This window comes from Drosophila santomea, chromosome X (assembly GCF_016746245.2).
Source record: "Drosophila santomea strain STO CAGO 1482 chromosome X, Prin_Dsan_1.1, whole genome shotgun sequence".
NCBI classification, from domain to species: Eukaryota; Metazoa; Arthropoda; class Insecta; order Diptera; family Drosophilidae; genus Drosophila; species Drosophila santomea.
The window spans coordinates 9,938,179-9,964,331 of NC_053021.2; the positions used below are offsets into that span (position 1 = coordinate 9,938,179).

The 26,153-nt window shown below is 41.2% G+C and overlaps 8 protein-coding genes across 11 annotated transcripts; 4 read left to right on the forward strand and 4 right to left on the reverse strand.

The window, feature by feature from the left end:
• The first annotated feature begins 558 nt into the window (after positions 1–558).
• LOC120455654 (odorant receptor 13a) lies at positions 559–2,227 on the forward strand. The gene is made up of 6 exons (XM_039642044.1): positions 559–911; positions 1,073–1,504; positions 1,573–1,672; positions 1,736–1,843; positions 1,905–2,093; positions 2,153–2,227. The coding sequence occupies exons 1-6, from the start codon at positions 559–561 to the stop codon at positions 2,225–2,227; spliced, it is 1,257 nt and encodes a 418-aa protein (XP_039497978.1).
• A 2,090-nt stretch (positions 2,228–4,317) lies between these two features.
• LOC120456453 (kinesin-related protein 4) lies at positions 4,318–9,278 on the reverse strand. 2 transcript variants are annotated; one of them, XM_039643293.2, is made up of 4 exons: positions 9,088–9,278; positions 8,674–9,015; positions 7,971–8,082; positions 4,318–7,910 (listed from the first exon to the last, which is right to left on the reverse strand). In XM_039643293.2, exons 2-4 carry the CDS (start codon positions 8,840–8,842, stop codon positions 4,394–4,396), a joined length of 3,798 nt encoding a protein of 1,265 aa, XP_039499227.1. In that variant the 5' UTR covers positions 8,843–9,015; positions 9,088–9,278; the 3' UTR covers positions 4,318–4,393. The 2 variants fall into 2 exon arrangements, with proteins under 2 accessions (XP_039499227.1, XP_039499226.1); XM_039643292.2 differs by having other exon boundaries at positions 9,084–9,278.
• A 683-nt stretch (positions 9,279–9,961) lies between these two features.
• Positions 9,962–11,580, forward strand: LOC120456120 (solute carrier family 25 member 46). The gene is made up of 4 exons (XM_039642747.2): positions 9,962–10,133; positions 10,196–10,317; positions 10,378–10,717; positions 10,773–11,580. Exons 1-4 carry the CDS (start codon positions 10,102–10,104, stop codon positions 11,539–11,541), a joined length of 1,263 nt encoding a protein of 420 aa, XP_039498681.1. The 5' UTR covers positions 9,962–10,101; the 3' UTR covers positions 11,542–11,580.
• Positions 11,581–11,992: 412 nt separating this feature from the next.
• Positions 11,993–12,961, reverse strand: LOC120456121 (NADH-quinone oxidoreductase subunit B 2). 2 transcript variants are annotated; one of them, XM_039642750.2, is made up of 2 exons: positions 12,885–12,961; positions 11,993–12,830 (listed from the first exon to the last, which is right to left on the reverse strand). In XM_039642750.2, exon 2 carries the CDS (start codon positions 12,821–12,823, stop codon positions 12,158–12,160), a length of 666 nt encoding a protein of 221 aa, XP_039498684.1. In that variant the 5' UTR covers positions 12,824–12,830; positions 12,885–12,961; the 3' UTR covers positions 11,993–12,157. The 2 variants fall into 2 exon arrangements, with proteins under 2 accessions (XP_039498684.1, XP_039498682.1); XM_039642748.2 differs by having other exon boundaries at positions 11,993–12,833; positions 12,885–12,953.
• A 208-nt stretch (positions 12,962–13,169) lies between these two features.
• LOC120455017 (eukaryotic translation initiation factor 5) lies at positions 13,170–15,420 on the reverse strand. Its single transcript, XM_039640841.2, has 3 exons — positions 14,768–15,420; positions 14,232–14,705; positions 13,170–14,154 (listed from the first exon to the last, which is right to left on the reverse strand). The coding sequence occupies exons 1-3, from the start codon at positions 14,978–14,980 to the stop codon at positions 13,450–13,452; spliced, it is 1,392 nt and encodes a 463-aa protein (XP_039496775.1). The 5' UTR covers positions 14,981–15,420; the 3' UTR covers positions 13,170–13,449.
• LOC120455019 lies at positions 15,113–18,150 on the reverse strand. 2 transcript variants are annotated; one of them, XM_039640844.1, is made up of 5 exons: positions 17,999–18,149; positions 17,237–17,535; positions 16,081–16,177; positions 15,523–15,608; positions 15,113–15,254 (listed from the first exon to the last, which is right to left on the reverse strand). In XM_039640844.1, the coding sequence occupies exons 2-4, from the start codon at positions 17,256–17,258 to the stop codon at positions 15,560–15,562; spliced, it is 168 nt and encodes a 55-aa protein (XP_039496778.1). In that variant the 5' UTR covers positions 17,259–17,535; positions 17,999–18,149; the 3' UTR covers positions 15,113–15,254; positions 15,523–15,559. The 2 variants fall into 2 exon arrangements, with proteins under 2 accessions (XP_039496778.1, XP_039496777.1); XM_039640843.1 differs by having other exon boundaries at positions 15,164–15,305; positions 17,999–18,150.
• A 507-nt stretch (positions 18,151–18,657) lies between these two features.
• On the forward strand, positions 18,658–22,739 carry LOC120455018 (homeobox protein extradenticle). The gene is made up of 5 exons (XM_039640842.2): positions 18,658–18,845; positions 19,687–19,988; positions 20,192–20,510; positions 20,574–20,832; positions 20,906–22,739. Exons 2-5 carry the CDS (start codon positions 19,724–19,726, stop codon positions 21,188–21,190), a joined length of 1,128 nt encoding a protein of 375 aa, XP_039496776.1. The 5' UTR covers positions 18,658–18,845; positions 19,687–19,723; the 3' UTR covers positions 21,191–22,739.
• Positions 22,740–23,254: 515 nt separating this feature from the next.
• On the forward strand, positions 23,255–26,001 carry LOC120455193 (pre-rRNA 2'-O-ribose RNA methyltransferase FTSJ3). The gene is made up of 2 exons (XM_039641135.2): positions 23,255–25,207; positions 25,266–26,001. Exons 1-2 carry the CDS (start codon positions 23,344–23,346, stop codon positions 25,856–25,858), a joined length of 2,457 nt encoding a protein of 818 aa, XP_039497069.1. The 5' UTR covers positions 23,255–23,343; the 3' UTR covers positions 25,859–26,001.
• Positions 26,002–26,153: the final 152 nt, after the last annotated feature.

The following is a 26,153-nucleotide window of genomic DNA, read 5'->3' on the forward strand; positions in this document are numbered from 1 at the left end:
TAACGCAATTAAAAATATTCGAAAAATTTAAAGAAATTTTATAAAAATCTATATATACACTCGTAAAACTGTTTGAAGCACAGTTGTGTGATGATGTATTGTGTTTATTTAGTTTCTAACGTTTCAATTTGAATAAAGTGAAATATGTGCAGCTTACTTGTTTATTTTCGAGTGAGTAACAGCATTTGGTACTTTAAAATATAGCCAAGTTTAGTTTGTTGTTGGGCAGTAAAAGGGCAAATTAAAATACACACGTATTCACAAGTTATAGCCACTTATTTGTGGCCGTAGAAGGAGTATAGTTTCGTAGGATTTCACAGGCACACACCTCCTTGGAAAATGCGTTTGATCAAAATTTCATATTAGCCACTTAATGAGGTGGTAAGTACATGCCTTGTGTGCAAACGCTTTCTAAAATATTTACTGTGTAATTATGGAAAATGATAAAAAGGGATAATAGGTTTTTTGAGGGGGATGGTGTGTGTGGAAAATAAGTAAACTATAAAAGTGAGAAATGCCAAAAGATAAAGCTAGTGCCTTGGCATTTGCCACAAAGTCATGTTCTATTCATATCCCTACAAAGCACTCCGTTTTCCCATTCAGTGCGTTTGGCTGAAACTGAATGGTTCTTGGCCACTATCGGAATCATCGAGGCCATGGAGGAGCGACTCCTTTTTGGCCACTGCCTACGTAATGTGGGCGTGGTACGTCATTGCATCCGTTGGCATAACAATCAGTTACCAGACGGCATTTCTGTTGAACAACCTATCGGATATCATCATCACCACGGAAAACTGCTGCACCACCTTCATGGGAGTCCTGAATTTTGTGCGACTCCTTCATCTGCGCCTCAATCAGAGCAAGTTCCGCCAGCTCATTGAGAACTTTTCCTACGAAATTTGGATACCCGAGTGAGTCCATGCTATGAGGATTAGGCAAATGCGCGGAAAAGTATGCTACGTTTTTGTGTGCAAAAGAAGTAGCCTACTTTTCTGGGCATGCTTCTGGACACTACGTCCTGTAGAGTTTTCTATGGAATTATCCTTCTTCAAACTGGTTTTTCTTCAAACAGCTCGTCAAAGAACAACGTTGCTGCGGATTGTCGCAGGCGCATGGTAACATTCAGCATAATGACATCCTTGCTGGCGTGCCTGATTATAATGTATTGTGTGCTGCCGCTGGTGGAGATCTTCTTTGGACCCGCCATCGATGCGCAGAACAAGCCGTTCCCCTACAAGATGATCTTTCCGTACGATGCCCAGAACAGCTGGATTCGCTATGTGCTGACCTATATCTTCACCTCCTATGCGGGCATTTGTGTGGTCACCACATTGTTTGCGGAGGACACCATCCTGGGCTTCTTCATCACCTACACTTGTGGCCAGTTTCAGCTGCTACACCAACGAATTGCTGCACTATTTGCGGATTCCAGTGCGGAATTGGGCGAGAACATACAGCTGGAGCGCATCAAACGTATTGTGGAGAAGCACAACAATGTTATCGAGTTGGTATTGTGACAATATTGTATTACAATGATGATTCCATTACATGTGGCTATGATTTTGGTAATAGTTTCGCTAAGCGGCTGGAGGACTTTTTCAATCCAATTCTATTGGCCAATCTAATGATTTCATCAGTGCTTATTTGCATGGTTGGATTTCAGATAATTACTGTAAGCTTAACACAAGTTCATGTGTTTATATACTGACGAGATTTTCTGTGTATACTTAATCAGGGAAAAAATATGTTCATTGGGGACTATGTGAAGTTCATAATTTATATATCCTCAGCCTTATCGCAGTTATACATCCTTTGCGAGAATGGAGACGAACTGATAAAACAGGCATGAATTTGGATTGATTATTCAATTTTTAACCAATTAATCAACTCTCTACATTGAACAGTCCACTTTAACGGCGCAAATTCTATATGAATGCCAATGGGAAGGATCTGATCGCATGGAATCTCATTCCTTCACGCCAACGAACAAGCGAATCCGAAATCATATTTCGTTTATGATCCTCTGCAGCCAACGACCCGTAAGGATCACGGCTTTCAAGTTCTCAACATTGTCCTTGCAAAGCTTTACGGCCGTATGTGCAGCACATTTTGTGAAAGATATTAATCACATTATTAATCACATCCTTTTCAGATTCTAAGCACCTCGATAAGTTACTTTACCTTACTGCGGTCCGTTTACTTCGACGACGAAAATAAACAGCACTAAATATATTTACGTACATACATATATTAGTAGGCAAATATTTAGGCAATGTTTCATAACACAAATTTATGTTCGCTATCAGTAGTAGTAATAAATACAATGCAATTGATATCAATAAATTCACTATAAAACGGCGAGTTGGAACAAAGCGGTTCCATATGAATAATACAAAAAAATAAAAAGGCCGAAAATCGTTTTTCTGTTTTCTGCGACTATAAATATCAGTATTTTAATCAGAACTTTCGAAATATTGGTCCAAATATGGAATGTCATACCTCGTTGAGTTCGCAATTAAATTTCCAATCAAACTGTGTTTTCAGAAAAAAAAAAATTTTTTTTCACATTTTTTGCAATTTTTGATGATGGTACCCCTTACAAAAAATGCGAAAATTTGGCCAAAAATTATTTTGACAAAGTCGTTCAAAACGTGATTTGGTTAGTTAGTATTGGTAATTAGGAGTACAAAAATGTAATTCTTTTAACTTTCTGACCATTTTTAGCCAAGTTATACCGAAAATATCAATCGTAAATATTTCATTTTGCTAAAAATCGTTTTCCCCTTTTTTTGCGACTATAAATATCAGTATTTTAATCAGAACTTTCGAAATATTGGTCCAAATATGGAATGTCATACCTCGTTGAGTTCGCAATTAAATTTCCAATCAAACTGTGTTTTCAGAAAAAAAAATTTTTTTTTTACATATTTTGCAATTTTTAATGATGGTACCCCTTACAAAAAATGCGAAAATTTGGCCAAAAATTATTTTGACAAAGTCGTTCAAAAAGTGATTTGGTTAGTTAGTATTGGTAATTAGGAGTACAAAATGTAATTCTTTTAACTTTCTGACCATTTTTAGCCAAGTTATACCGAAAATATCAATCGTAAATATTTCATTTTGCTAAAAATCGTTTCCCCTTTTTTTTGCGACTATAAATATCAGTATTTTAATCAGAACTTTCGAAATATTGGTCCAAATATGGAATGTCATACCTCGTTGAGTTCGCAATTAAATTTCCAATCAAACTGTGTTTTCAGAAAAAAAAATTTTTTTTTACATTTTTTGCAATTTTTGATAATGGTACCCCTTACAAAAAATGCGAAAATTTGGCCAAAAATTATTTTGACAAAGTCGTTCAAAAAGTGATTTGGTTAGTTAGTATTGGTAATTAGGAGTACAAAAATGTAATTCTTTTAACTTTCTGACCATTTTTAGCCAAGTTATACCGAAAATATCAATCGTAAATATTTCATTTTGCTAAAAATCGTTTTCCCCTTTTTTTTGCGACTATAAATATCAGTATTTTAATCAGAACTTTCGAAATATTGGTCCAAATATGGAATGTCATACCTCGTTGAGTTCGCAATTAAATTTCCAATCAAACTGTGTTTTCAGAAAAACAAATTTTTTTTTTACATTTTTTGCAATTTTTGATGATGGTACCCCTTACAAAAAATGCGAAAATTTGGCCAAAAATTATTTTGACAAAGTCGTTCAAAAAGTGATTTGGTTAGTTAGTATTGGTAATTAGGAGTACAAAAATGTAATTCTTTTAACTTTCTGACCATTTTTAGCCAAGTTATACCGAAAATATCAATCGTAAATATTTCATTTTGCTAAAAATCGTTTTCCCCTTTTTTTTGCGACTATAAATATCAGTATTTTAATCAGAACTTTCGATATATTGGTCCAAATATGGAATGTCATACCTCGTTGAGTTCGCAATTAAATTTCCAATCAAACTGTGTTTTCAGAAAAAAAAAAATTTTTTTTTACATTTTTTGCAATTTTTGATGATGGTACCCCTTACAAAAAATGCGAAAATTTGGCCAAAAATTATTTTGACAAAGTCGTTCAAAAAGTGATTTGGTTAGTTAGTATTGGTAATTAGAAGTACAAAAATGTAATTCTTGTAACTTTCTGACCATTTTTAGCCCAGTTATACCGTAAATATCAATCGTAAATATTGAATTTTTGCTAAAAATAGTTTTCCCTTTAATAAAACTAAAAAAAAACCCCATCTCTGGATGCTAAAAAATTCGCGGCAATTTAAAGGCCAGGCGTGTATTTTCTTATTTTTAATGAATTTCTCAGACAAACATAAGATCACAAATAGTAACTATTAATATGTTTGTAATTAAAATATGCACTAAGCCCATACATCCTTGATCTAGATATCGTTCTTGCCGCGCGCCGAGCTCCCCGCAGTGGTCGTGGTATTGATAATGGATGCACTGCCGCTGGTCAGAGACGCACTAGCCTCACCTCCTCCCCCTCCTCCTCCCACTCCTCCTCCCACTCCTATTCCCACTCCAACTCCTACTCCACCGGCAACCGCAGTCTGTCCCAATGGAATGCCGTGCTGCACGAGGAAATCGTGCTCGTTCTTCGCCTGCCGCAGCCAGTTGCGCAGATCCCGGGTTCGCTCCACCAGACAAGTGGTGTAGTTGACGGCCCGCGGACTCTGGGACACAATGGTATTGGCCGTGAGGATGGCGGCGCCCATGGAGCTCTGCATCCGGCCGGCGGCCAACTGGCGATACGTCTCCAAGCGATCGGCCAGCGTGGGAATCGAGTGGGGAATATGCACTGCTCCATCGCCATCGATGCCATCGGATGGGAGAAGGGAGAAGTTCTGGGTTGCGGAGTGCTGATGCTGATGCTTCAGCACCTGCGACCAGCCGAGGTCACGTGGCGATAGGATCGGGATGCCCGATGCGGCTTGATCATGCTGCTGCTGTTGGTATTGCTTTTGCCCGAATATGTCGAGAATTTCGCGAATCTCGGCATTCAGTATCTCCAGATTTTCAATGCAGTCGTTCGACTCCTGCTGGTAGTAGTCCTTCTTCTTGTGGAAATCGGCGCCACTGGCCAATTCGGTGCTGCTGAAGCCGGAGCTGGAGTGCGACGATAGATCGCTAAGTGTGGCCGCATCGTCGATGGTGCCCAGATCGAGGATCGATTTCTCCTTCTCGTAGATCCTCAGCAGGCTCTGTTCCAGATGGCGCAGTCGTATTATCTTCTCGCCCAGCAGGGAACGTGTGCGATGGAGATTCACCTCCATCTCGGTCAGTTCCTTCTCCTCCTGGATCAGCTGATCGATGGAGTGTTTCGGCGATAGGGCGGTTATTTTCCGCTGCTGGCCGATCTCCCGCTGACGCAGTCGGAAATTTGTGCGCTGTGTCCTTAGCGATTCCTTGGCCCGACGCACCGAATCCCGCTCCAGATGGATGCGATGCTTGAAGAACTCCAGCTCCGAGCCCACACCATTCGGCTTGATGGAGATGTCGGTGAAGGGGTAGCGCAGATGATAAGGTGCATCCAGGGTATTCTCCGGAAACTGATCCTCCAGCGCCTCGAGCTTCTGCAGCTGATGACGCAGATTCTCCACCGGAGTACAAGGTCGATCGCCCTTGTAGCTGGTATCCGAGTTCAGGCGCGACGTGGATGCCGATTTGGTGCGCGAAAAGACGATCCTACTGATGCCGGTCGACTCCTTGATCTGGTTACTATTGTTGTTCCTCTCCAGATTCGATTGTGTGGCCACAGCGCCCACTAGTCCGTCCCTCGATGAGTTGCCATTATCACTGGCCGTTCTGGCGGAGATTACTCCGCTGGCGGATTTGAGGAATGAGCCATAGCGACCATTATTATAGGTATTCGATAGGGTCGTATCCGATTGACTAATGGAGGTATTATCATCCTGCAGCTGCAGCTGCCGTATGTTGTACGACTTGGTCAGTTGACTCTTGTGCTGAACTGGACCTGTTTTGACAATCGCCTCGCCGGCGATTGCCTGATCCGAGTAGCTGAGCGAGCGATTGTCGCTATTGCCGGATTGGGGCTTGTAGTACCGCTCCATGGAGCGCTCCATGGAGCGCTCCATTTCGGTGCCACTGTTGGTGGACTTGGTGCTGTTGGTGTGGTTTTGTTGCGGCGCCATCTGCGCCTCTCGCCGGCGATTCCTGCGCTCCAGCGACAGCTTCACGTCCGTCTTGAGGCGCACGTACTTCTCCTTGAGGCACCTGTACTTGTCCTCCAGCAGACGCTTCTCGCACCTGACCTTCTCGTACAGCCGCTCCTCGCCCTTCTCCCGCACTCGCTGCTTCTCCGCGTCCAGCTCGCGCGCAAACTTCTCGCGCAACTGGGACAGTCTGGAGCTGTGCTCCCGCCGCAGCAGCTCCTCCTCGCCATGCAGCTCACGCTCGAGATCGCGAAGGATCTCCTCGTGATTGGCCTGCAGGGTGTCCATGCGGCTCTTGTGCTCGGTGGCCATCGAGGTGCGTTTGCCCTGCAGCTGCCGCTCCAATTGCAACCGATAGTTCTCCATTTGCAGCTCGAAGGCCTCCTCCAATTTGTGCTGATGCGATGTTAGCCGGAGTTCGTATTCGTGGCGGAATCTCTTCAGTTTCGCCTCGTGATCCCTTCTGATCGCCTCAAAGTCATTCTGCAGCTGGGCCTCCTTGTCCGTAAAGCTGGCCCTGCATATTGACTTCTCCGATGGAGGCACTTGAACAGATTTGAGCTGCAATTGTTCCAGCTCGTAGCTGTGCTTTCGTCCCAATTCCTCCAAATCGAAGGCATTATTGCCGGCCAAAAGTGAGGAGTCCTGTTCTGATTTATTAATAATAAAGCTACGCACCGAACTGCCCTTCGAATCGGAATCTGTGTCGTCGTAAAATAATTTTGTTGCATCAATGTCCTTAGTGTTAGACGAAGCTGCATCTCCAGATCCTGATAATTTCACTACTTCCGGCATAGTCTTTGGTATAGTCTTATTCGAGTCTGATAAGAAGGGATTGCTATTGTATATGCCCTCATCATGATCGGGCCAAGGATTAAGTGCATCTTCCTTATCAGCTTCATCTACGTCCTCATCTTCAATCACATCATCGTTATCATCATCATCATCATCATCGTCGTCGGTTTGAACCACCACATCCTCATCATCATCCTCCGATTGCGAGTGCTCATTTCGCTTATAGGATTGCGTCATCTTGGCCATCGATGGGGTCTCCTCGTTGGAGCTGCTCTTCACTCGCTGTCCCTGATCCAAATTAAAGCGCACACTCTTCTTATCCTCCACATCCAGCCCAGTGGGCTCCAGTCGATCCAGTCTTCGACTTATATCGGTTATGCTCGAATCGCGCAAAATACCTTTCACACCGGACGGCGAGGTATATCCATCGCTTTCGAATTGTCTATGTGCCTTTTGAAACATCGATACTGTAGTACCAGAAAGTTTCGCACCTCCATCGTTTTCCTCCGACTTCTCGGCTTTTCCATTCATTTGACTAGTGGTCGAGGGTTTATTTGCTATTTGGGGCTTTGACTTGGTCACCTCGAAACCAAGCTGATACAATCGACCCATATCCTTGGTTCCAGAGTCCAAAAATCGACTCTTGGCACTACTAAATACGCTGGCCTTGCTGGCCACCGACCATTTCCGGGCCAAATTATTCAGGGGCAATGGTCCCGGCGATGGAATATCATCGATACCCTGCATGCTACGTATTCCGGAGTCCAGCTGCGACAGATCATCATTATCCCCCACCGATCCCGTGTCCACAGGCTTCTGACGCGCCTGATTAACCAAATCGCGATATATGGCATCTAGTGGATGGTCCCACTGCGACTCCTTGGTTCGCGTATTGTGGTAGTAGTGGCCATTCTTCTCCTCCGAGTAGCTGTCATCCGAAAATATGATCTTTTTATGCGCTTTTAACAATATAATAAGGAATACTCACCATATCTTCCAATCCGATGGCAGTGCGGCCATCAATCCTTCCTTGGCGAGATAAAGCAAATGTGGTTCCTTCTGAAGCTCGATTCCAATCAGGGAGGCATACTCATTGATTTCTGAATGAAAAACGGAAAATATATATAATTAAAAGTTCGAAAAACTCATCATACCTATTTTCCATACTTACAATAAGTAAAATACGATTTCAATACATTTTTATAGCTTTGTAAAGGAAGGAAAATCGGTTTGGGATTTTTTACAGGCTGTGAAGACGACCTTACAGGTAAAAACTAGTATAAAATCAAGTTTTCTTAATTTATTTGTAAAATTTGAACTTTTTATAACTGGTTTCCTTTGCTCTTTCTTTTTGGGTTTTCTTTATTTCTGTTTTAAATATGCCACAGCCCGTTTTTATAAGCAATACAATGCATTTTTGAAGTATTGGAAGTGCTTTCATTGATTTAAACTGCCGTATATGTACATATATACCTAGGTACATATATGCCCCAAATGGTCAATCGTTATGCACAAGTAAGGAATCACTTTTTGTTGGATTGTAACACCATAAATTGATGAAAACACATTCGGGGCAACCAAATGGCTTGCCAATTGTAGATTTTCACCGGAAAAGCCGATATTACATGCTCTCATACGTATATGGTAAATAAGTTACAAATTAGCATATGTAAGTAGTCGACGGAACTTACCCTCTGATGAGGGGAAACACGCCTCGTCGAATACCTCCTCGCAGATGACGGACGAGCCCTGGGATGATGATGGTGTGGTTGGTAGCGATTTGATTAGCTCAGCGGATGCCGTGCCCGTGCCCGTGCCCGTGCCCGAGGAGATCCTCTTGCACATGCTGGTGCTCGTCATGATGGGAACTTTAACTGGGATTTCACTAACCGAAGAAACTCGAACGGAGCTGGCGTTTTTCGATGCTCCGGCGGAGTTATCCGTACTCGAAGTGTCGCTCAATATATTTGCATATATTGTTATATTTTTCGGATTTGACAATCATAGTTCTCCATACCAGTCGTTAGCGAGTCCTGCCGACAGCGGAGCAAATGCCACAATAATCGGATGCAGTTTGACCTAAAAATGAAAATACAAATACCTACTGAGTCATCGCTATACCCAATACTCGTAGTATGTGCGTGTGTCCATGTCGGAGCGGAGCATGCTCCGAACGCGGGTTGCTGGCCAATTATCTGGTTGGCAACAGGATATGGCAGCGAGTTTGCGTGTCCGCGCAGCCCGACGACTCCCAAATCCCAAATCCCAGGTTCCAGGTCCCTGTCCTTTCCACCACGAAAGCGTTCGGCTGCCTGGCCCGATGGAAAATACCATTATTTAAATACTGTCGTTATCCTTTTACAGGAAAACACCTCCAAAATTAGGGTGTGGTGTGTCCTTATTTCGGCTCAATCCACTTATGCTTCTCTTACAAGACTAAAGCGTATTTCGTTTGGATTTTCTTACCTTTTAAAAGGTTTTATTTAAAGTTATGTTCTCAAAACTCTGTTTATATGTGCATATGCATTTATGTTATACCTATGTATTTCCGTATCCTGAGTATGTTAGCCATGGGCAGTAAATGCGGCTTTTTAACGAGTTTATGTCCTGTTTAAGCATTTTTAATAAATTAAAGCATTGCACTTGTTTTTAAAAGTGCATATGTATTTACTCTTCAATGAATGGTTTTTGAGTTTATGAAGCTGACAAATATTAATTAATATAGTTTAATTCCTAATGTGACTTATCTTTCTTCTTTTCTGTATATTTCCTTTTTGGCAGCTGGCCATTTAATTAAGTTAACGTAAAAACGTGACGAAGTTATTATTTTTCTTATTTTGAACATGCTAATGTTCAAAGTTTTAAAGGGAATGTTTATGTTTTAACTGAGAGTGTAAACAACACAATTTCATTAGATGTGATGCCGTGGAAACGGACTAAAGCTTTTATACCAACCAAAAACTAGTGTGACCTTTTGTTTGGGCAATCGCCATAGGATTGTTCCAATTATACTTCAAAACAATTGAATATTATGTTTAAAACACCTCCCAAACCTGCCTAAAAGTAGTAATAATATAAATATCAAATCCGTAACTACCAAAGAACACACGGACTCAGTTATGGCGGGAATGAATAACTATTCTAGCTTATTGTATGTTATATGTGATGATATATAATCACCATGCCATAATAATAATAATCATCCATTTATAGACTTCAAGCGGATGAACTGGACGATGAACGCCTGGCCAAGAAGCATCGGACTGGGGATAGGGATCTACACTTATCCGTGACCTGTAGTCCTAGCAAAAAATTTTCGGATAATCAGGATGATGGTAGGAAATATCAGTTTCGCAATCTCCCAAAGCTTTCCATCTATGATTTGCATCTTACAGATACATCCGTTCGAAAATATCTGGTCGTCGGTGTTCAATGGGTCTCCCTGGTCACCGAGAACCTGCTTAGCCATCCGTTTGTTGTGCTGCGCCGGCAGTGCCAGGTGTATAATGCCTCGAGACGCTACCATCTGCAACCCTTCCAGCTTCTGCCCAGCATCGTCCACCTGCACCGAAGGCAGGGACTGACGACTCTGTGGAAGGGCATGGGCAGCTGCCTTTTGGTGCGCGGCATGACGCTGGCCATCGACGACTTTATCTCGAAGGTGACCAGCTGGCCCAAGGATGTGGATAGTCGTACCACGCTAAAGCGATTCGGACAGCATATCCTGCTCAAATGGTACCCATATGTCAACCTAATCTTCACCATCGTCTTATTGCTTTTCAATTTACAGCATAAGTATCGGCCTGGTGGTGCCCTTCCATGCAGCTTCTCTTGTCGAAACGGTGCAGAGTGACATTGCCAGCGAGAAACCCGGTCTTTTCGATGTGTTTCGGGAGGGAAGTCTGCGATTGTTCTACTGGAGCTCTCCGCAAAAGGGCCGTATGCTACCAGCCTGGGCTCTGATCGGGCCAAGTGTTTCATTTGGCATCACCAAGTATTTGTTTAATCTCGTGATACGGGGCGTGTCCTCGCGCATAATGCGGCGCCGTATAACGAATTCCCAGGACAGCCAGAGTGAAAAGAATCAGGACACCACGCTAAAGGATCTGAATGCGGAAATCTATGCCAGCCTTATTGCTATCGTAACCACTGAGGTCATATTCTTCCCGTTCGAAACGATTCTACACCGTCTGCAACTGCAGGGGACACGAACTATAATCGACAACCTCGACAATGGCTACGATGTCGTCCCCATTTTAACAAACTATCAAGGAGTCGTCGATTGCTATCAGACAACGATTGTCTCCGAGGGAGTTAGTGGCCTCTACAAGGGCTTTGGAGCCATGATCCTGCAGTTTGCGGCACACGTGGCTGTGATCAAATTGGCCAAATGGGTTGTGAATCAAATCATTGAGGTCACCTCCAACCGACCACCACAGCGAATAGTTAAGCACTATAATCTGGATGAGGTTGCCTACAATTCCAGGTCCACGACCTTGTCGCCAAGCCTTTCCAGTACCGAAATGGAGGAGAATAGTCTTGTCCAGAATTCAGATTAGTTAATGGCTAGCCCAATTATATTGCATATGTAAATTATACACATATTTGTTTGTTTTTCCATTTTCTTTTGGGTTTATTGGGACATTAGCATGAAAAATTGTATTTTAAGGGTTGGCTTACTCTGCTGTTGCGTTAAAAAAAATCTGCCAATTAAAAAATATAACTATTTTAAACACTTGAAACTGAATTTATATTCTTGCACTATATGTTCCGAACAGGACCTTGAAATGAATACAGAAAAAGTATGTGAAAACAGAGGTTTGTCCTGTGGTTGGTGCGATCGTTCCTATGACAACTAGACGATATGGTTGTGTATACAATTCACGATAAAAAAAAGGACACTAATTTTGAAGGCAACCATAACTCTTTCGATAACATTTGAAACACGACCGTTGGCAAACGTACGATTCAAGCTGACACTTGGATACAGAACACAGCACAGCTTGAATGTTTGTATTTATATCGAAAGGCATTTATTTGCTATATCCTCGTGATCCAACAAACAATATATACAACAACTGAACGTTAACAGAACGATATTTAATATGATTTCTGTTCGCAAAATCGTATGTCGTTTGATGTTTCACATTTTAAATATAAGTTCCGATCGTTGCCTTACTTCCTATACCACATCTGGAGCGTCTTCATCCGCTTAACCTTCTTCTGCAGCTGCAGGACGCCGTACATGAGTGCCTCGGCGGTTGGCGGGCAACCGGGTACGTATATGTCGACGGGGATTATCCGATCGCAGCCGCGGACGACGGAGTACGAATAATGGTAGTAGCCACCGCCGTTGGCACAGCTGCCCATGGAGATCACCCAACGTGGCTCGGGCATTTGGTCGTACACCTTTCGCAGGGCCGGTGCCATTTTGTTGGTCAGCGTGCCCGCGACGATGATGACATCGGCCTGACGGGGAGATGCACGAAACACGACACCATACCGATCCATATCATAACGCGGAGCAGCGATGTGCATCATTTCGACGGCACAGCAGGCCAGACCGAAAGTCAGTGGCCAGATCGAGCCCTTGCGTCCCCAGTTGAGCAGATCGTCCAGTCTGGCCAGCGACCACTCCGCAACGGAGGACTGTTTGGTTCCGAACGGAGAGTAGCCCTTCTTGGGCAGATTTTGTGCCACTTCGGCGACCGGGAGCGTTTGTTGTTGGCGCACCAGGACCATATTCAGTGCGGGCACCGCCGAAATCGACGCATTCGACGTCTGGGTCGCCTTTTGAAGAGCCCGGGCCAGGGTCGATGACATCATCGCCGAACGCAGCATATTGATCCTGCTAAATTAAATCTATAGTTATGCTGGAACAGTGCATTTAAACATTTAATACCTATTTATGTAACTTCAACTTATTTCGATTTATAGGGGATGCGTATGATGTGACCGCCGCGGAACTACTAACGAAAATACCAATTGCGCAAGAAAAATATACTGAAATATACCAATTTACTTAAGATATCTTATTCTCGCACAAGCACATCACTTGCGTAAGAATGGATTTGATGCACTATTCACACAAAAACGCATAATTGGGCTAATATTTTTAAAACAGTTGTAGATTAAACTGAACTATGAATGCATGTATGTATATTCATACAGATAGAAAAACACCTTATTCATTTTTTTTGCTTTATTTTGTAATATATGTGTTGGTGTAATTTAGTTGTTTTCTATTGTTACAGCGGCGTGGGAAATGTAATGTATAGTAAATGGTAGTAAAGCGATAAATCAAAATACGATTAGCACTCTTAAGAACTAAAGATCAAAAAACCACATGTTGATTTAACTCGCTAATTTATATTTCAGTTTGAATTGTAGATTGCGCTTGCTTGCTTGATCTTCCCTTTCCAAATTATTACTGGTTTGAGGAAAGTAGCTGTTCTCTTGTTTTTCTTCTAGATATCGTCGATGTTCACGTCGTCCTCGTCATCCTCGTCACCTGCAACGGCGCGTGGAACTGCGCGCGGAACGACACGCTGACCGCCGCGTTGGCCGGCACTGGAAACGTAGTTATCCTCATCAGATTCCTCGTCCTCCTCCTCCTCACTTTCGGAGGACTCTTCTTCGGCATTCTTTAGCCAGAGAACGAACGGCATAGCTTTCTCGTGAATCTCGGCAGCAATATTTTTGGAGACATGTCTTTTGCTGACCTTCTGTGCCCACTCCAGTATGACGGCCTCATCGAGTATGTCCAAATCATAAAATAATTTAAAGATTCCAGCTACCTTGCTCATCAGTGTACCCTTATGCAGCTCGACAGTTTGCTCAACTCCACCAATTAGATAACGCTGTGCTTTTGGATTATTGAGAGTGAAGCGAAGTAGCAAAGGGCGATTCTTCTGCACGTCCTTGATAATGTTTTCAGTGAAAAGCAGCTCGGCAAGAACCAATGGAGCCTTGTTAATAATATCCAAACGTTCTGCTTCGATCACCAACTCCTTGTGAGTTTGCACATCCTCCAATTGCTTCTTGTCCCGCTTGTCCTTAACCAACTCGTAGAAAATATCAATGCGCTCCTTCTCAGTTTTATCATAGTCATCCGAAATAGTCATACCCTTAGCACCATCTGTCAGATCTTGCAAACGAGCACGAATAGCCTCCTGCGGGGGTAGAGTAAGATATATATATATATTTGTATATCTTTTAATACTTATTAAATACGGATAAAACAACGTACCTTTGAAACATCGACACTCCATCCCTCATCATCGTCATCCTTGGCTGTTTTCTCCGGAATAGCAGCGCTAATCTCGGCCTCAGTTTGGCTAGCCTGGTTTGTGCCATTGCCGCCATCCGATTCACCGCCAGAGTTGTTAGCCAATGAGTTGTTGGTCATGGAGCCATCGGCATCGTTCTTCTGCTTCTGCTTCCTCGAGCGTTTGCCCTCGGTTAGCGAAGATCCTTGGGCGGCCGGATTAAGCGATGGAGGGTTCTTCACAATAAATGTGTTTACTTTGTGGTTAACTTTGAGCAGACCGTGGAAGCCGCATGCCTTGCAAGACTGCGAAATGGTCTGGTTTTTGGCGGACACAGTTAGATTGGTCTCCGGATTGTCGCATTCGGGGCATAACACAAACTTGCGAATAAAACCATCCAACAAATCTTGCAACTTGTTCACATCATGCGATCCATTCACAACAAAGCGCTCATTCTAAATGAAATTGAATGATTAATTAAAGCATAGCTCATGGGTAAGGATATCAGTGCACATACCTTGTGATCAAACAGTGTCTGTGCGCCCAGCTCGCAACCAAAATACTTGGTTGGATAGGTGGCCGGGCGTCCGATGGCCCTAGCCACTTCCGCCATGTTAACCAGCACGGTCTTGATGCCGTTTCCCTTGCCCTCGACCTTTGCCTGCAGACGTGGCATCTTGTAGCGATAGAAGATGTCCGTCACACTGCGGTTTACGTTTACGGTGGCCATCTTGATAGCTTTTGGATTCCACGGATAATGCTGCTAATGGGACTTATTGTTGTTCGGGTAATGTTGCTATTAGAGGTGGCCAGTGGTATCTATTGGTTGTTGGTGGATGGGAAGTAATTGGCTTCAGGTTTTCAGCTAGTTTGTGATTTATGCAACTTTCGTTTCCGTTCATTAAATGTTCTTTTATTGTGTTTTTGCCGCTGCTGCTCACTTATCAAATGTACCCAGAATAAGCATGAACTGGTATCCTTCCGGAACGTCGAATTAATTGTGCCTTAATCAAACAACGGTGTACTCAATATATTTGTAGAATCTGCTAGAATTGCTTGAGAGTAATATTCTTATAGTTTTTTTGCAAGGTTATTGCTTTGCTGTTATTTTGCTGAAGTTTTTGTTTATTTTTGCCGTGGTAAGTATTCAGCTATTCTATTTTTTCCGTTTTCATATGAATAATTAAATATATACATATATATCTATATATATATATATATTTGTATATTTATATATATATATATATTTATTTATTTATATTGTAAATTTACCAGTTTAAGTCTTTAAAAAAATGGCAAAACAGCAGGCTCATGTGTACCTGAATGGCTGTAACTTCCGATGTCTGTTACTCGAAGTCCTGCGAAGGCAAATGTGTAAAAGATTTCGTTAATCGAGTCGAATATGCAAGGATTACCACCCTAGATACACCCACACGATAATACACGAAATACTGTGATATTTATTACTTAATTATGCCGACATTTCTGTCTTTTCGCAAATACCCCTCAAAGTGTATTTCCTATAGCGAGGAGAATCCTAATTTATTGCTGAATGCAATTGCAATTTGGCACTACTTTCCCATTGCTAGAAAATATAATCAATTCTTATCGGGTATTATAGTATGCATTTTGAACTAGATACTCGTATGTAAGCCAAGGTGAAATAAGCCCTCAAAACTCAAAACTATACATATGTACATTCGTATTAAACCGTAGCGAATTTGATTTGAATACCAGATTTTTTTTATCTTAGCAACGCTGAGTGTGTGAATTGCAATAAAAGTTGTACGACTTGAATCAGCAATGTGGTCATCAGTGATTTTTACTTACCGGTGACTTATGGTTCGCCCTTTTGAATTCATGCACAGCTCGAACCCTTTACTCCGTTTTTTCTCAATGAGAAGTGCGGTTTTTTTTGCTGGTGTTTCTGAAAAATACAAATATGAAACGAAATGTAATTTTATTTTAATAAACGAATTGAATATTGAAGCCTTTAAACTGCATTCGAATTGGAATGTGTACGGGACCTTAGTGTATACTTTACGTTGCTGAAAGTGTCAATGCAATTGTACATGGACTCAGTTAAAAACATAACACTGATTTGCACTATTTAGTACCGCTGAATGCCAAATAAAACTAGAAACCAATTTGGGTTCGAATGCAAGCTCAATTTGATAAACAAAACTTTGATGAAATGGTTTCAGAGGGCGAGCGAGTTATATACAATTTTATTATTTTATCTTAGATATTAACTTTTGAAACCGGAAAATTACACTGAGAATTTCGGTAGGATCTCTCGAATATTTTCTGATGTTTTGCCCGACTAAATTGACGAATCTGACAAATATTTCGGTACGATTGTGATTTCAATATCCAATTCTTGTTCCGAACAATCAATCATTAGGTGATTGTTATGTATGTAGCTCTACACGTTTTGTTCCTGAGTAATATGAAAATATTCGTTGGAATACAAAGAAAATCGATGAACAAGACTTGTCAACGCTCTGTACAAGTGAATGGGTAATATTCTTTATTATTACCCGTTTTCTATAGAACAGGTGGCTTTAGTAATAATTCGTATGATATATTATACGTGGAAATCTGATTTAAACTATGCACTTATTTATACAAGTGGTTAGCCCTTGAATAAGGAGAAATCTGAACAGCACATATGACATAATGAAGAAAAGTATGACAATAATCCTCAGAAATAATACACTCGAATGTGGTTGCAATGCGTGGATAAGAGAAGTTTCTGGAATTCCCTTTTAGAAACCATGGTATCCTAGATAGTGGCTTGCACTTGTAATACTCTTGTAGGAAAAAAATAATGTGTTCACTCTTTTAAGCTTATTTTTAATGTTAAAGTAACCTTGGATGGATCCAGATCTTGGTTAGTAGTAAGATATTGAACAGTGGTCGGGATAAATATGTGTCTTAGATACAAATTGATTCAATGGGTTGTTGATGATTAACTATTACTTACCACCGTATCTTTCAAAAGTCATATAAGATTTTGTTTCCCCTCCTTTGGGGTGCGCAATGCCAGTTCGCAAATTAGACAAAGATATCGTACTCTCGGGTATTCTTTGTGAAGTCAATCGCAAATTGACTTGGAAAATATATATGGATAAATCAAAAACAAACAAATCGCACTGCCACGGGAAATTGATAAGCTTCTTATTTTGATTAGCTGTGATTCCGTGCTAATATTGAAAAATATTAGTAACGCTTTTAAGGCGCTTAAGTATCGCAAAAAATTTTAATTTTGGTCTCTCAACTATTCTGCAAAGGGAAAGAAAATAAAATTAGGAATGCGCATGAACGAACATATGTATACCACTCCTTAGACTCAGTATTTCTTACATTACTGTAATTTTGCTCAAATTTTCTTATAATTTCGAAGGAAATAAGGTTAATTTAACATTCAAGTACATATATATACATATTTATATATACGGATATATCTTTTTCCATTACTTATGTATTCAGTACGTTTGTATAATGGGCAAAAAAACACTGTTTAAACGTGATTTATGTGTAAACACGAAGTCAAGTAGCTTTTTGCAGATATACACTGGAGCCCACGTTACTAAAAGTTTTGGAAAACTCTATTATTCAGTATAGATATATATATATATATATATATGTACATTTTCATGCACGTATGCATTTACATATGGATGAAAGCCACGCCATTTGAACTTTTGAGGTTGTGTTCGTTTTGGTCACATTCACTTTTCTATACCTTTTTTCTCTAGTTTTCTATAATACGTTTCTGATTACAATGAAAGTAAATTAATAATTTTGCTAAATAAACCGTTCAGGAATAGATTTTCTCCAAAGTTCACGAACATACGACTCTACGTCACTGCACAATATGACCATAATGATTTTAGTAGGGCTGCAAATCAATGACTATCGATTGGCCGAACATGATGAGAACGGAGAATAGCCATTTCACACTTACGTTTAAATGTATTCCAGTTTTATATGGTATTTATTATAACAAGATAATAATAAGAGACTTCCAAATAGTAAGCCACAGACCACTTATACAGATTTAGATTACTAAAAAAGAAAGAAACACATTAGTTACATAATAAGACAAAGTTCAGTCAGTCTATTGAAATATTATATTTTAAAGAAGTTGCACTTCCTTTTATATATCCTTGTTGTACAGTTCGCTTATTGAAATATGTTCTCAATTTCTGTTTAGAGAATATCTAATTCATTTATATATTTATTTGTGTGTTCAAAACAATATCCAAATGCATACGACAGTGCGTAAGCACTAAAAAATTATACGTTTAAAATATCGATTGTCCACGTTTTCACTAGCAAATATAAATTGTATTTTAGATAATATTTATCGATATTCTTATAATACTGGAAAACTTTTTCATATCGATTTATTTTTCTGCGTATACAGAACGTACTTTCCTTTCATTGTATTCCAAAAAAGATAATATTTTTGTATACTTGCGGTTATTTACAACTGCAAGTAATGTGTCGCTAAGCTGTAGTGAAAATAACAGAAAATACGACTTGCACGGCAAATAAATATAAGAGTCAATCACGATAAATAAAAAACCGTGAGTATGGAATTTCAAGTGGACGCTTCTCAATACTTACATGCATATATATCGATGTGTGGATATGTACATACACCTTGTTATAAACAGTTTAAAATCTTTTCTGACGTAATAAAATCCCAGGAATGTAAATGCAAAACCTACAAGATCTATTCGAACTGTATTGAAATAAATATTGAACCATAACCGTGTGTATATGTAAATATAAACTAGGCAGGTTACTTTTTTTCTACCATTCTGCTGGCACCAAACATACGTACAAGTGTATGTATGTGATGCACTTGGCGTCATTTATGTCTACATATGTACATATATAAATTGTAACTTAACTGTGCCACCCAACAATAAATAAATAAATAGAAAGAATAGAATAAATAGAAGTGTATAAATAGCTCAGTTAACTGGGCGGCTTCGTGCTACGCATCTGAGATACTTTTTCACCCCCAAAAGATATCCCGCTTCATGAGATTGCGACAGGTGGAGATTATTGCATTTCCAATAGGATACCAAAATGTCTTTTCACGTTGCCTCAAATGTCTGGGGATTATTTTGTGGTGGGGCTTGTGGTTTAATGGGGTTTTTTTTGTATCTCTTAAAGAGAAGTGATATTGTTTCGGTAAAAGGTTGCCAGTTTGTGCGCATAATATTAAAGTTTAACACACGTTACCTCAAGGTTTTACCACATTTTGTTGGTTTCAAACGCATGTTCTTGTGAAAAGAAAATTCATATTAAATAGTAAAACAATAAAAATTTAAAAACAATTTGTAGTAAACTGAGAAGTTAACGTAAGAAAAAAAAGTTTATTCCTGGTTTTTCATTGTTTGTTTTGTTTTATTGCAGCAACTTGGATTTGTAGCTTGCTTTCAGTTGCGGCGTCATGGAGGATCCCAATCGCATGTTGGCCCACACCGGTGGCATGATGGCTCCGCAAGGATACGGCTTGTCTGGCCAGGACGATGGCCAGAATGCCGGCAGTGAGAACGAGGTGCGCAAGCAGAAGGACATCGGCGAGATATTGCAACAGATAATGAGCATCTCGGAACAATCACTTGACGAGGCCCAGGCCAGAAAACATACACTCAACTGTCACCGAATGAAGCCGGCTCTTTTCTCTGTACTTTGCGAGATCAAGGAGAAGACCGGTAAGCTATCTCTATAGCTATAATCTCAAAAGCACCATCCCTTTCTCTATTGTTTTATACAAATCACTTTTTATGCTTAATCAAACGTTTCACATGCTAGTCTTATATAATCCATGTGCAGTTTTATAAACCAAATGGTTTAACCATATGATATATCAAAATTGTAATTGTTTTAATCACCCTTTCTACTTGAATTATTACAGTCCTCTCGATTCGCAACACCCAGGAGGAGGAGCCCCCAGATCCACAACTGATGCGCTTGGACAACATGCTGATTGCCGAGGGCGTGGCAGGACCTGAGAAGGGTGGTGGTGGAGCAGCGGCGGCCTCCGCGGCTGCGGCCAGCCAGGGTGGTTCCCTGTCCATCGATGGTGCTGACAATGCCATTGAGCATTCCGACTACCGTGCCAAGCTGGCACAGATCCGTCAAATATATCACCAGGAATTGGAGAAGTACGAGCAGGCATGCAATGAGTTTACTACGCATGTCATGAATCTTCTACGCGAACAGAGTCGCACGAGGTATGTGGATATAGATAAATCCTGATTTTGTGGATTACGTGGGTAATACAACCATCATTTCAGACCCATTACACCAAAGGAAATCGAGCGAATGGTGCAGATCATCCACAAAAAGTTTAGTTCCATACAAATGCAGCTGAAGCAGTCGACCTGCGAGGCTGTGATGATCCTTCGTTCGCGTTTCCTGGACGCACGCCGCAAGCGTCGCAACTTCAGCAAGCAGGCATCCGAGATCCTCAACGAGTACTTCTACAGTCACTTGAGCAACCCATATCCATCCGAAGAGGCCAAAGAGGAGTTGGCACGAAAGTGTGGCATCACGGTAAGTGCACACATTAATCAACCATGCAGTTTGATTGCAGTACAGCATTGTAAATGAACGCACAATCATGCAGGTCTCGCAAGTATCCAATTGGTTTGGCAACAAGCGCATTCGCTATAAGAAGAACATTGGTAAGGCACAGGAGGAGGCCAATTTGTATGCGGCCAAGAAGGCTGCTGGTGCTTCACCGTATTCCATGGCCGGTCCTCCCAGCGGGACAACCACACCCATGATGTCACCCGCTCCGCCACAGGATTCCATGGGCTATCCAATGGGATCCGGCGGCTACGACCAGCAGCAACCGTACGACAACAGCATGGGCTACGACCCAAATCTCCATCAGGATCTAAGCCCCTGAGGATCAGGGCTGTGAACCACTCCCAAACGGAGAATCCCTCATGCAGTTGTGGTCAAAATAACTGCGCTGAAAATCTAACATGCTGTTTCATCCTAATTATGTGCGGTTCTCTATTGAACAAAAAAAAAAACGCGGTTTATATTTGCTTCTTCGCTAAGACCAACAATCCTTAAGGGTTTTTTAATTCCGCTGTCCTTGTTTTCGTGTCAGATATGTTTAAAATTCCCATAAATTTAGATATAGTTCCGATAGATATATATACATGAGTAGAATATAAATACGTAATAGCTAGTTTGTGCTTGCTACATTTTGGTTGGCGGAAAACATTGCCTGCTAAAAAAAAAAATTGAGCATGAAGATTATATGGTTTTCTGATTAGCGCAGTCTCCTGCTATTTTACAATATATGCAGGATATTTTAAAAAGTCGTAAATTGAATATTGCCTAATTAAGATTATTTGCACGGCCAGAAAACGAATATACTTTGCTCGCTTTTTCAACAATCAATTTAAAATGGAAAGCATGTTTGTGGCATGTCAACTGTAAAATACATAAATACGTAATAATTCGTTTAAGCGATTATAATTTTATCAGCGTTCGTAAAAAGGGATAATTGCCAATGCAGTGACTTTTTCTGCATAACCCCATTAGCTTATATATTATAACCATCGAAAACATATGCAAGGAAACTCGATTAAACTGGTAGTATACGAATATTTTCACAACGAGTGAAGGTGAGAAGGCACAAGTTTCAGGGCTTTTATTTTGACCGCAGCTGTGTATAAATATATTTTAATACATTTACCTACATTTGCGGGTATATACAAATATTGCATGTAAATCATACTATGACGGTTCTTTTTTGGCTACAGTACGTATACGACAGCAAAATAGTGTTTACTAAATTTAAAACTGTACGAAACTTTTAAAACTTGAACAATACGAAAATACGAAACTAAACCATGTATACGATGTATATCAGATAAATAAATAATACATGTTGTTGTTATCCGCACACGTCAACTAATTACAAATATTTTGAATGTAAAAACGGAAAAGTCTTGGATAAATTAAATTTCTGTCCATTTCTATCGAAAGACGAATTGTATTATTTAACACTTTATAACATTTTCTAGTATTCTAAAAGTCACAAAATAATTGTTTTTTTTTTTTTCTAAATCAAAAAAGTATTAAACATTAAATGGAAACTTTTCAGCTATCAAAACAACTTTTTCAACTTAATTGCATTATAAAAACCAAGAAGAAATTCGTCTTTCGCTTGGAAAGAAATCTATACTTCTTTTCCCACTTTGCCCAAATTAAAACGGATATGAGAACAGATTATTTAAATGTATACAAAAACGATTATAATTTTAACTGATAAATAATATATGTCTTCGGCAGACTTTCGCTCACATTACGGTCAAATGAAACCATTCAATGTATTTCAGTAAGTAAGGTACTGCATTAAAAATTTTGGATAACAATAGAAAAATATATAAATACACAACTTTACACGAATAACTTAATAAATCAAAACGAAGTATTAATTAATGGTTTTATGGGATATTTTTTATAATTCTTTTGCCTAGAAAGTCTTGCGCGAAGGACACAAAAATGGGCGTTATCCTTTGCAGATAAACTGCGCACGTAATAGAAAGAGATGGAGCATCTTTAGATACACTTGCTCGCTCTGATGAAAGCCATTTGACCCACAGATAAAAACATTCTTTTATGTGTGTGTGGCAAGCCAATAAAAACAAAAACCTTTCGTTTTTATAAATTTTAAAACAGCCACAAATATAATTTTATTTTAAGCGGATTTTGTAATATGGTTTAGTGTGGCTTTTTGCACTTTACTAAAATTTACAATTATTCCTTAGAATGGGTGGTAATTTTTTAAAATCACTTTGATTAGCCAATTTATATTTATAAATTTTAAAGTCCACTTTTTAAACATTTAACCGCTGCTCAAATGCATTCCACAATCAGTCAACACGTTCCACTTGTGCTGCTATCTTGACGCGCATGACTGCCAGCGCGGAATATTTTGAATGGTCAATACGGCCACACTGTTGGCAACACGTGCACGAATTCGACATTTGATTTGAATTCGTTTTTATTTAATCGTTATTGTACGCAAAGCCAGCAGCAATGGGCAAGAAAACGAAAGTTGGAAAGACCCGTAAGGATAAGTTCTACCAGTTGGCCAAGGAGACGGGCCTGCGATCGCGTGCCGCCTTCAAATTGATCCAGCTGAATCGCAAATTCGGTTTCCTTCAGCAGTCGCAAGTATGTTTGGATTTGTGCGCCGCTCCCGGTGGCTGGATGCAGGTGGCCAAGCAGAATATGCCGGTGTCCAGCATTGTGATCGGCGTGGATCTCTTCCCCATCCGTCCCATTGCCGGTTGCATTGGCCTCGTCGAGGACATCACCACGGAGAAGTGCCGACAATCGCTGACCAAGGAGCTGCAATCGTGGAAGGCCGATGTTGTGCTCCACGATGGTGCTCCCAATGTGGGCAGGAACTGGTTGTACGATGCCTATCAGCAGATCTGCCTCACCCTCAATGCCCTCAAGTTGAGCACACTGTTTCTGCGCAACGGCGGTTGGTTTGTGACCAAGGTGTTCCGCTCCAAGGATTACAATGCCCTGCTCTGGGTGCTCAAGCAGCTGTTCAAGAAGGTGCACGCCACCAAGCCGAGTGCCTCGCGTAAGGAATCCGCCGAGATATTCGTCGTCTGTCAGGGCTACCTGGCACCCGATCACATTGATCCCCGTCTCCTGGACTCGAAGTACGTGTTCGAGGAACTGGATCTCGATGCCAAGAAGAAGAGCAGCCTGCTGCATCCCGAAAAGCAGAAACGCATCAAGGCCGAGGGCTACACGGCACAGGATATTGCCCTGCGCAACGATCTGGCTGCCACAGAGTTTATGAAGGCTGAAAATGCACTGGCTGCCCTGCAGGGCATCGGTTCCATTCGCATCGATGACGAGCGCATTGCCAAGCATAAGAAGACCACGCCAGAGATCCTGGAGTGCTGCAAGGACCTGAAGCTATTGGGTCGCAAGGATATCAAGGGACTCATGCAATGGTGGAAAGATGTCAGGGAGCTGTTCGTTAAAAAGGAAACGCCACTGGTCGTCGGCGATGGCGAAGAGGAGAAGCCCAAGAAGCCATTGACGCAAGCGGAAATCGAGGATATGGAAGATGCCGAGCTGCAAACGCAAATTGACACAATTGTCGAAGAGGAGAAGAAGGATTTAAAGCGTAAGCGTAAGAAGACGCTCAAGACTAAGGCAAAACTGCATGAGAAGATGAACCTTAACATGGTGATCAAGGGAGACGATGGTCCAGTCGAGGAAATGGAACATGAAATCTTCGACCTCAAGAATATCAACACCTCTGCGGAGCTCGACGATTTGCTAGATGTTCAACCTGACTTTGCCGTCGATGAAACGCAGCCAGAGCAAGCAAAGCTGCCAAAATACAAATATTTCGACAAAGATGAGGGTAACATCAATGATGATCTAAACTACGACGACGACAATGAAGAGGAACAAAGCGAGGCATCCGAAGACGAGGATCAAATCAATGATAAGCAGGGCCTGGGCCTTAGTGATGATGATGATGAGGACAATCCGAAGGGTAAAAACAAGAGGAAAAAGCGCTCCGAGAATCCGCTGATTAAATCCAATGATTTCCGCGATAAAAACACTAAGCGAGAGCAACGCGTACAGCTTTGGTACGAGAAAGATGTACTACAAAATATCCAGTCCGATGACGACGAAGAAACCTACGATCTGAACAATCTGGCCAAGGAATACAAGGCCAAGGGTGTCGCCGTTCTGGGTGAGAGCACCCTTAAGCCGGACGCCGATGAGACCATCCAGGGAAAGAAGGCCAAACGTCGTGCACGCCATGAAGCCGCAGCCAAAGACAGCAGCTCAGAGTCGTCCGATTCCGAAGATGAGGCTAACGAGGATGGCGAAGGTGAAGGCGAACAGACAGCTGCTGGTGAGTTAAATAAAGCGTTTAACATTCCTAAAGTTAATTTATCATTTCCTTTTATCAGGTGCAAACGCAAAGAAGGTTCGCCTATCCGAAAACGAAATGGCTCTGGGTGCACTGCTGACACGAAACAAGAAAACACGCCGTGACCTGATCGACGCAGCCTGGAACCGCTACGCTTTCAACGATGAGAACGTTCCCGTTTGGTTCAAACTGGATGAGGACGAGCATATGACCAAGCCAACGCCAGTTCCGAAGGAGCTAACCGCCGAGTACCAGCGCAAGTTGCAGGAGGTGAACGTGCGCCCCATCAAGAAGGTCATGGAGGCCAAGGCACGCAAGCACCGTCGTGCTACCAAACGCTTGGCCAAGGCCAAGAAGATGGCCGAAAAGATTATGGAGAACAACGATGCCACCAATCACGAGAAGTCCAAGCAGCTCAAGAAGGTGTACAAAAAGGCACAGGAGAAGAAGAAGGAGGTCACATATGTGGTGGCCAAGAAGCAGACAGCAGCTCGTCGCGCCCGTCGTCCTGCAGGTGTAAAGGGTCGCTATAAGGTCGTGGATCCTCGCGAGAAGAAGGACAAGCGGTCGATGGATGCAAAGAAGAGGCGCGAAAAGGGTGGAAAAGGTCGCAAGGGGAAGGGGCGTAAATAAATTTAAATCTAAAAAATAAATATATAATATTTTATAGATACTAAATATACGTGTAAAAATCAGGTTGTTTTTTTTGCTTTTAATATAAATATGCACATTCAAGATAAGAACTCAGTAGCGAAACTGCAAATGTAAACCGAAAACTGTTGTTTCCTTTCAAAAATATATGTATTTATATTTACTTCATGTGAATTTGACTTTTCCACGCCCATTGCAACGCCTTCGAACACAAAGAATCGCAGCAATCACCTCCAGTTACTTAGAAAACATTTCTCAGTAACAAGAAACCAAAATG

What these genes read in the sequence shown, in the direction of transcription:
- LOC120455018 (XM_039640842.2), top strand. Translation starts at nt 19,724, where the DNA reads ATGGAGGATCCCAATCGCATGTTGGCCCACACCGGTGGCATGATGGCT. An exon ending in CGCGAACAGAGTCGCACGAG is followed by an intron (nt 20,511 to 20,573) that starts GTATGTGGATAT and finishes CCATCATTTCAG; the next exon opens with ACCCATTACACCAAAGGAAA. An exon ending in CACGAAAGTGTGGCATCACG is followed by an intron (nt 20,833 to 20,905) that starts GTAAGTGCACAC and finishes ACAATCATGCAG; the next exon opens with GTCTCGCAAGTATCCAATTG.
- LOC120456453 (XM_039643293.2), bottom strand. Translation starts at nt 8,842, where the DNA reads ATGACGAGCACCAGCATGTGCAAGAGGATCTCCTCGGGCACGGGCACG. An exon ending in GTGTTTCCCCTCATCAGAGG is followed by an intron (nt 8,083 to 8,673) that starts GTAAGTTCCGTC and finishes TTTTTCATTCAG; the next exon opens with AAATCAATGAGTATGCCTCC. An exon ending in CCATCGGATTGGAAGATATG is followed by an intron (nt 7,911 to 7,970) that starts GTGAGTATTCCT and finishes TTCGGATGACAG; the next exon opens with CTACTCGGAGGAGAAGAATG.
- LOC120455019 (XM_039640844.1), bottom strand. Translation starts at nt 17,258, where the DNA reads ATGACTTTTGAAAGATACGGTG. An exon ending in GACTTTTGAAAGATACGGTG is followed by an intron (nt 16,178 to 17,236) that starts GTAAGTAATAGT and finishes TGTATTTTTCAG; the next exon opens with AAACACCAGCAAAAAAAACC. An exon ending in GGGCGAACCATAAGTCACCG is followed by an intron (nt 15,609 to 16,080) that starts GTAAGTAAAAAT and finishes TTGCCTTCGCAG; the next exon opens with GACTTCGAGTAACAGACATC.
- LOC120455654 (XM_039642044.1), top strand. Translation starts at nt 559, where the DNA reads ATGTTCTATTCATATCCCTACAAAGCACTCCGTTTTCCCATTCAGTGC. An exon ending in AAGCACAACAATGTTATCGA is followed by an intron (nt 1,505 to 1,572) that starts GTTGGTATTGTG and finishes TTTTGGTAATAG; the next exon opens with TTTCGCTAAGCGGCTGGAGG. An exon ending in GAGACGAACTGATAAAACAG is followed by an intron (nt 1,844 to 1,904) that starts GCATGAATTTGG and finishes TACATTGAACAG; the next exon opens with TCCACTTTAACGGCGCAAAT.
- LOC120455193 (XM_039641135.2), top strand. Translation starts at nt 23,344, where the DNA reads ATGGGCAAGAAAACGAAAGTTGGAAAGACCCGTAAGGATAAGTTCTAC. An exon ending in AGGCGAACAGACAGCTGCTG is followed by an intron (nt 25,208 to 25,265) that starts GTGAGTTAAATA and finishes TCCTTTTATCAG; the next exon opens with GTGCAAACGCAAAGAAGGTT.
- LOC120456121 (XM_039642750.2), bottom strand. Translation starts at nt 12,823, where the DNA reads ATGCTGCGTTCGGCGATGATGTCATCGACCCTGGCCCGGGCTCTTCAA.
- LOC120455017 (XM_039640841.2), bottom strand. Translation starts at nt 14,980, where the DNA reads ATGGCCACCGTAAACGTAAACCGCAGTGTGACGGACATCTTCTATCGC. An exon ending in AGACACTGTTTGATCACAAG is followed by an intron (nt 14,706 to 14,767) that starts GTATGTGCACTG and finishes AATTTCATTTAG; the next exon opens with AATGAGCGCTTTGTTGTGAA. An exon ending in GGAGTGTCGATGTTTCAAAG is followed by an intron (nt 14,155 to 14,231) that starts GTACGTTGTTTT and finishes CTACCCCCGCAG; the next exon opens with GAGGCTATTCGTGCTCGTTT.
- LOC120456120 (XM_039642747.2), top strand. Translation starts at nt 10,102, where the DNA reads ATGGCGGGAATGAATAACTATTCTAGCTTATT. An exon ending in AATAACTATTCTAGCTTATT is followed by an intron (nt 10,134 to 10,195) that starts GTATGTTATATG and finishes ATCCATTTATAG; the next exon opens with ACTTCAAGCGGATGAACTGG. An exon ending in CAGCATATCCTGCTCAAATG is followed by an intron (nt 10,718 to 10,772) that starts GTACCCATATGT and finishes TTCAATTTACAG; the next exon opens with CATAAGTATCGGCCTGGTGG.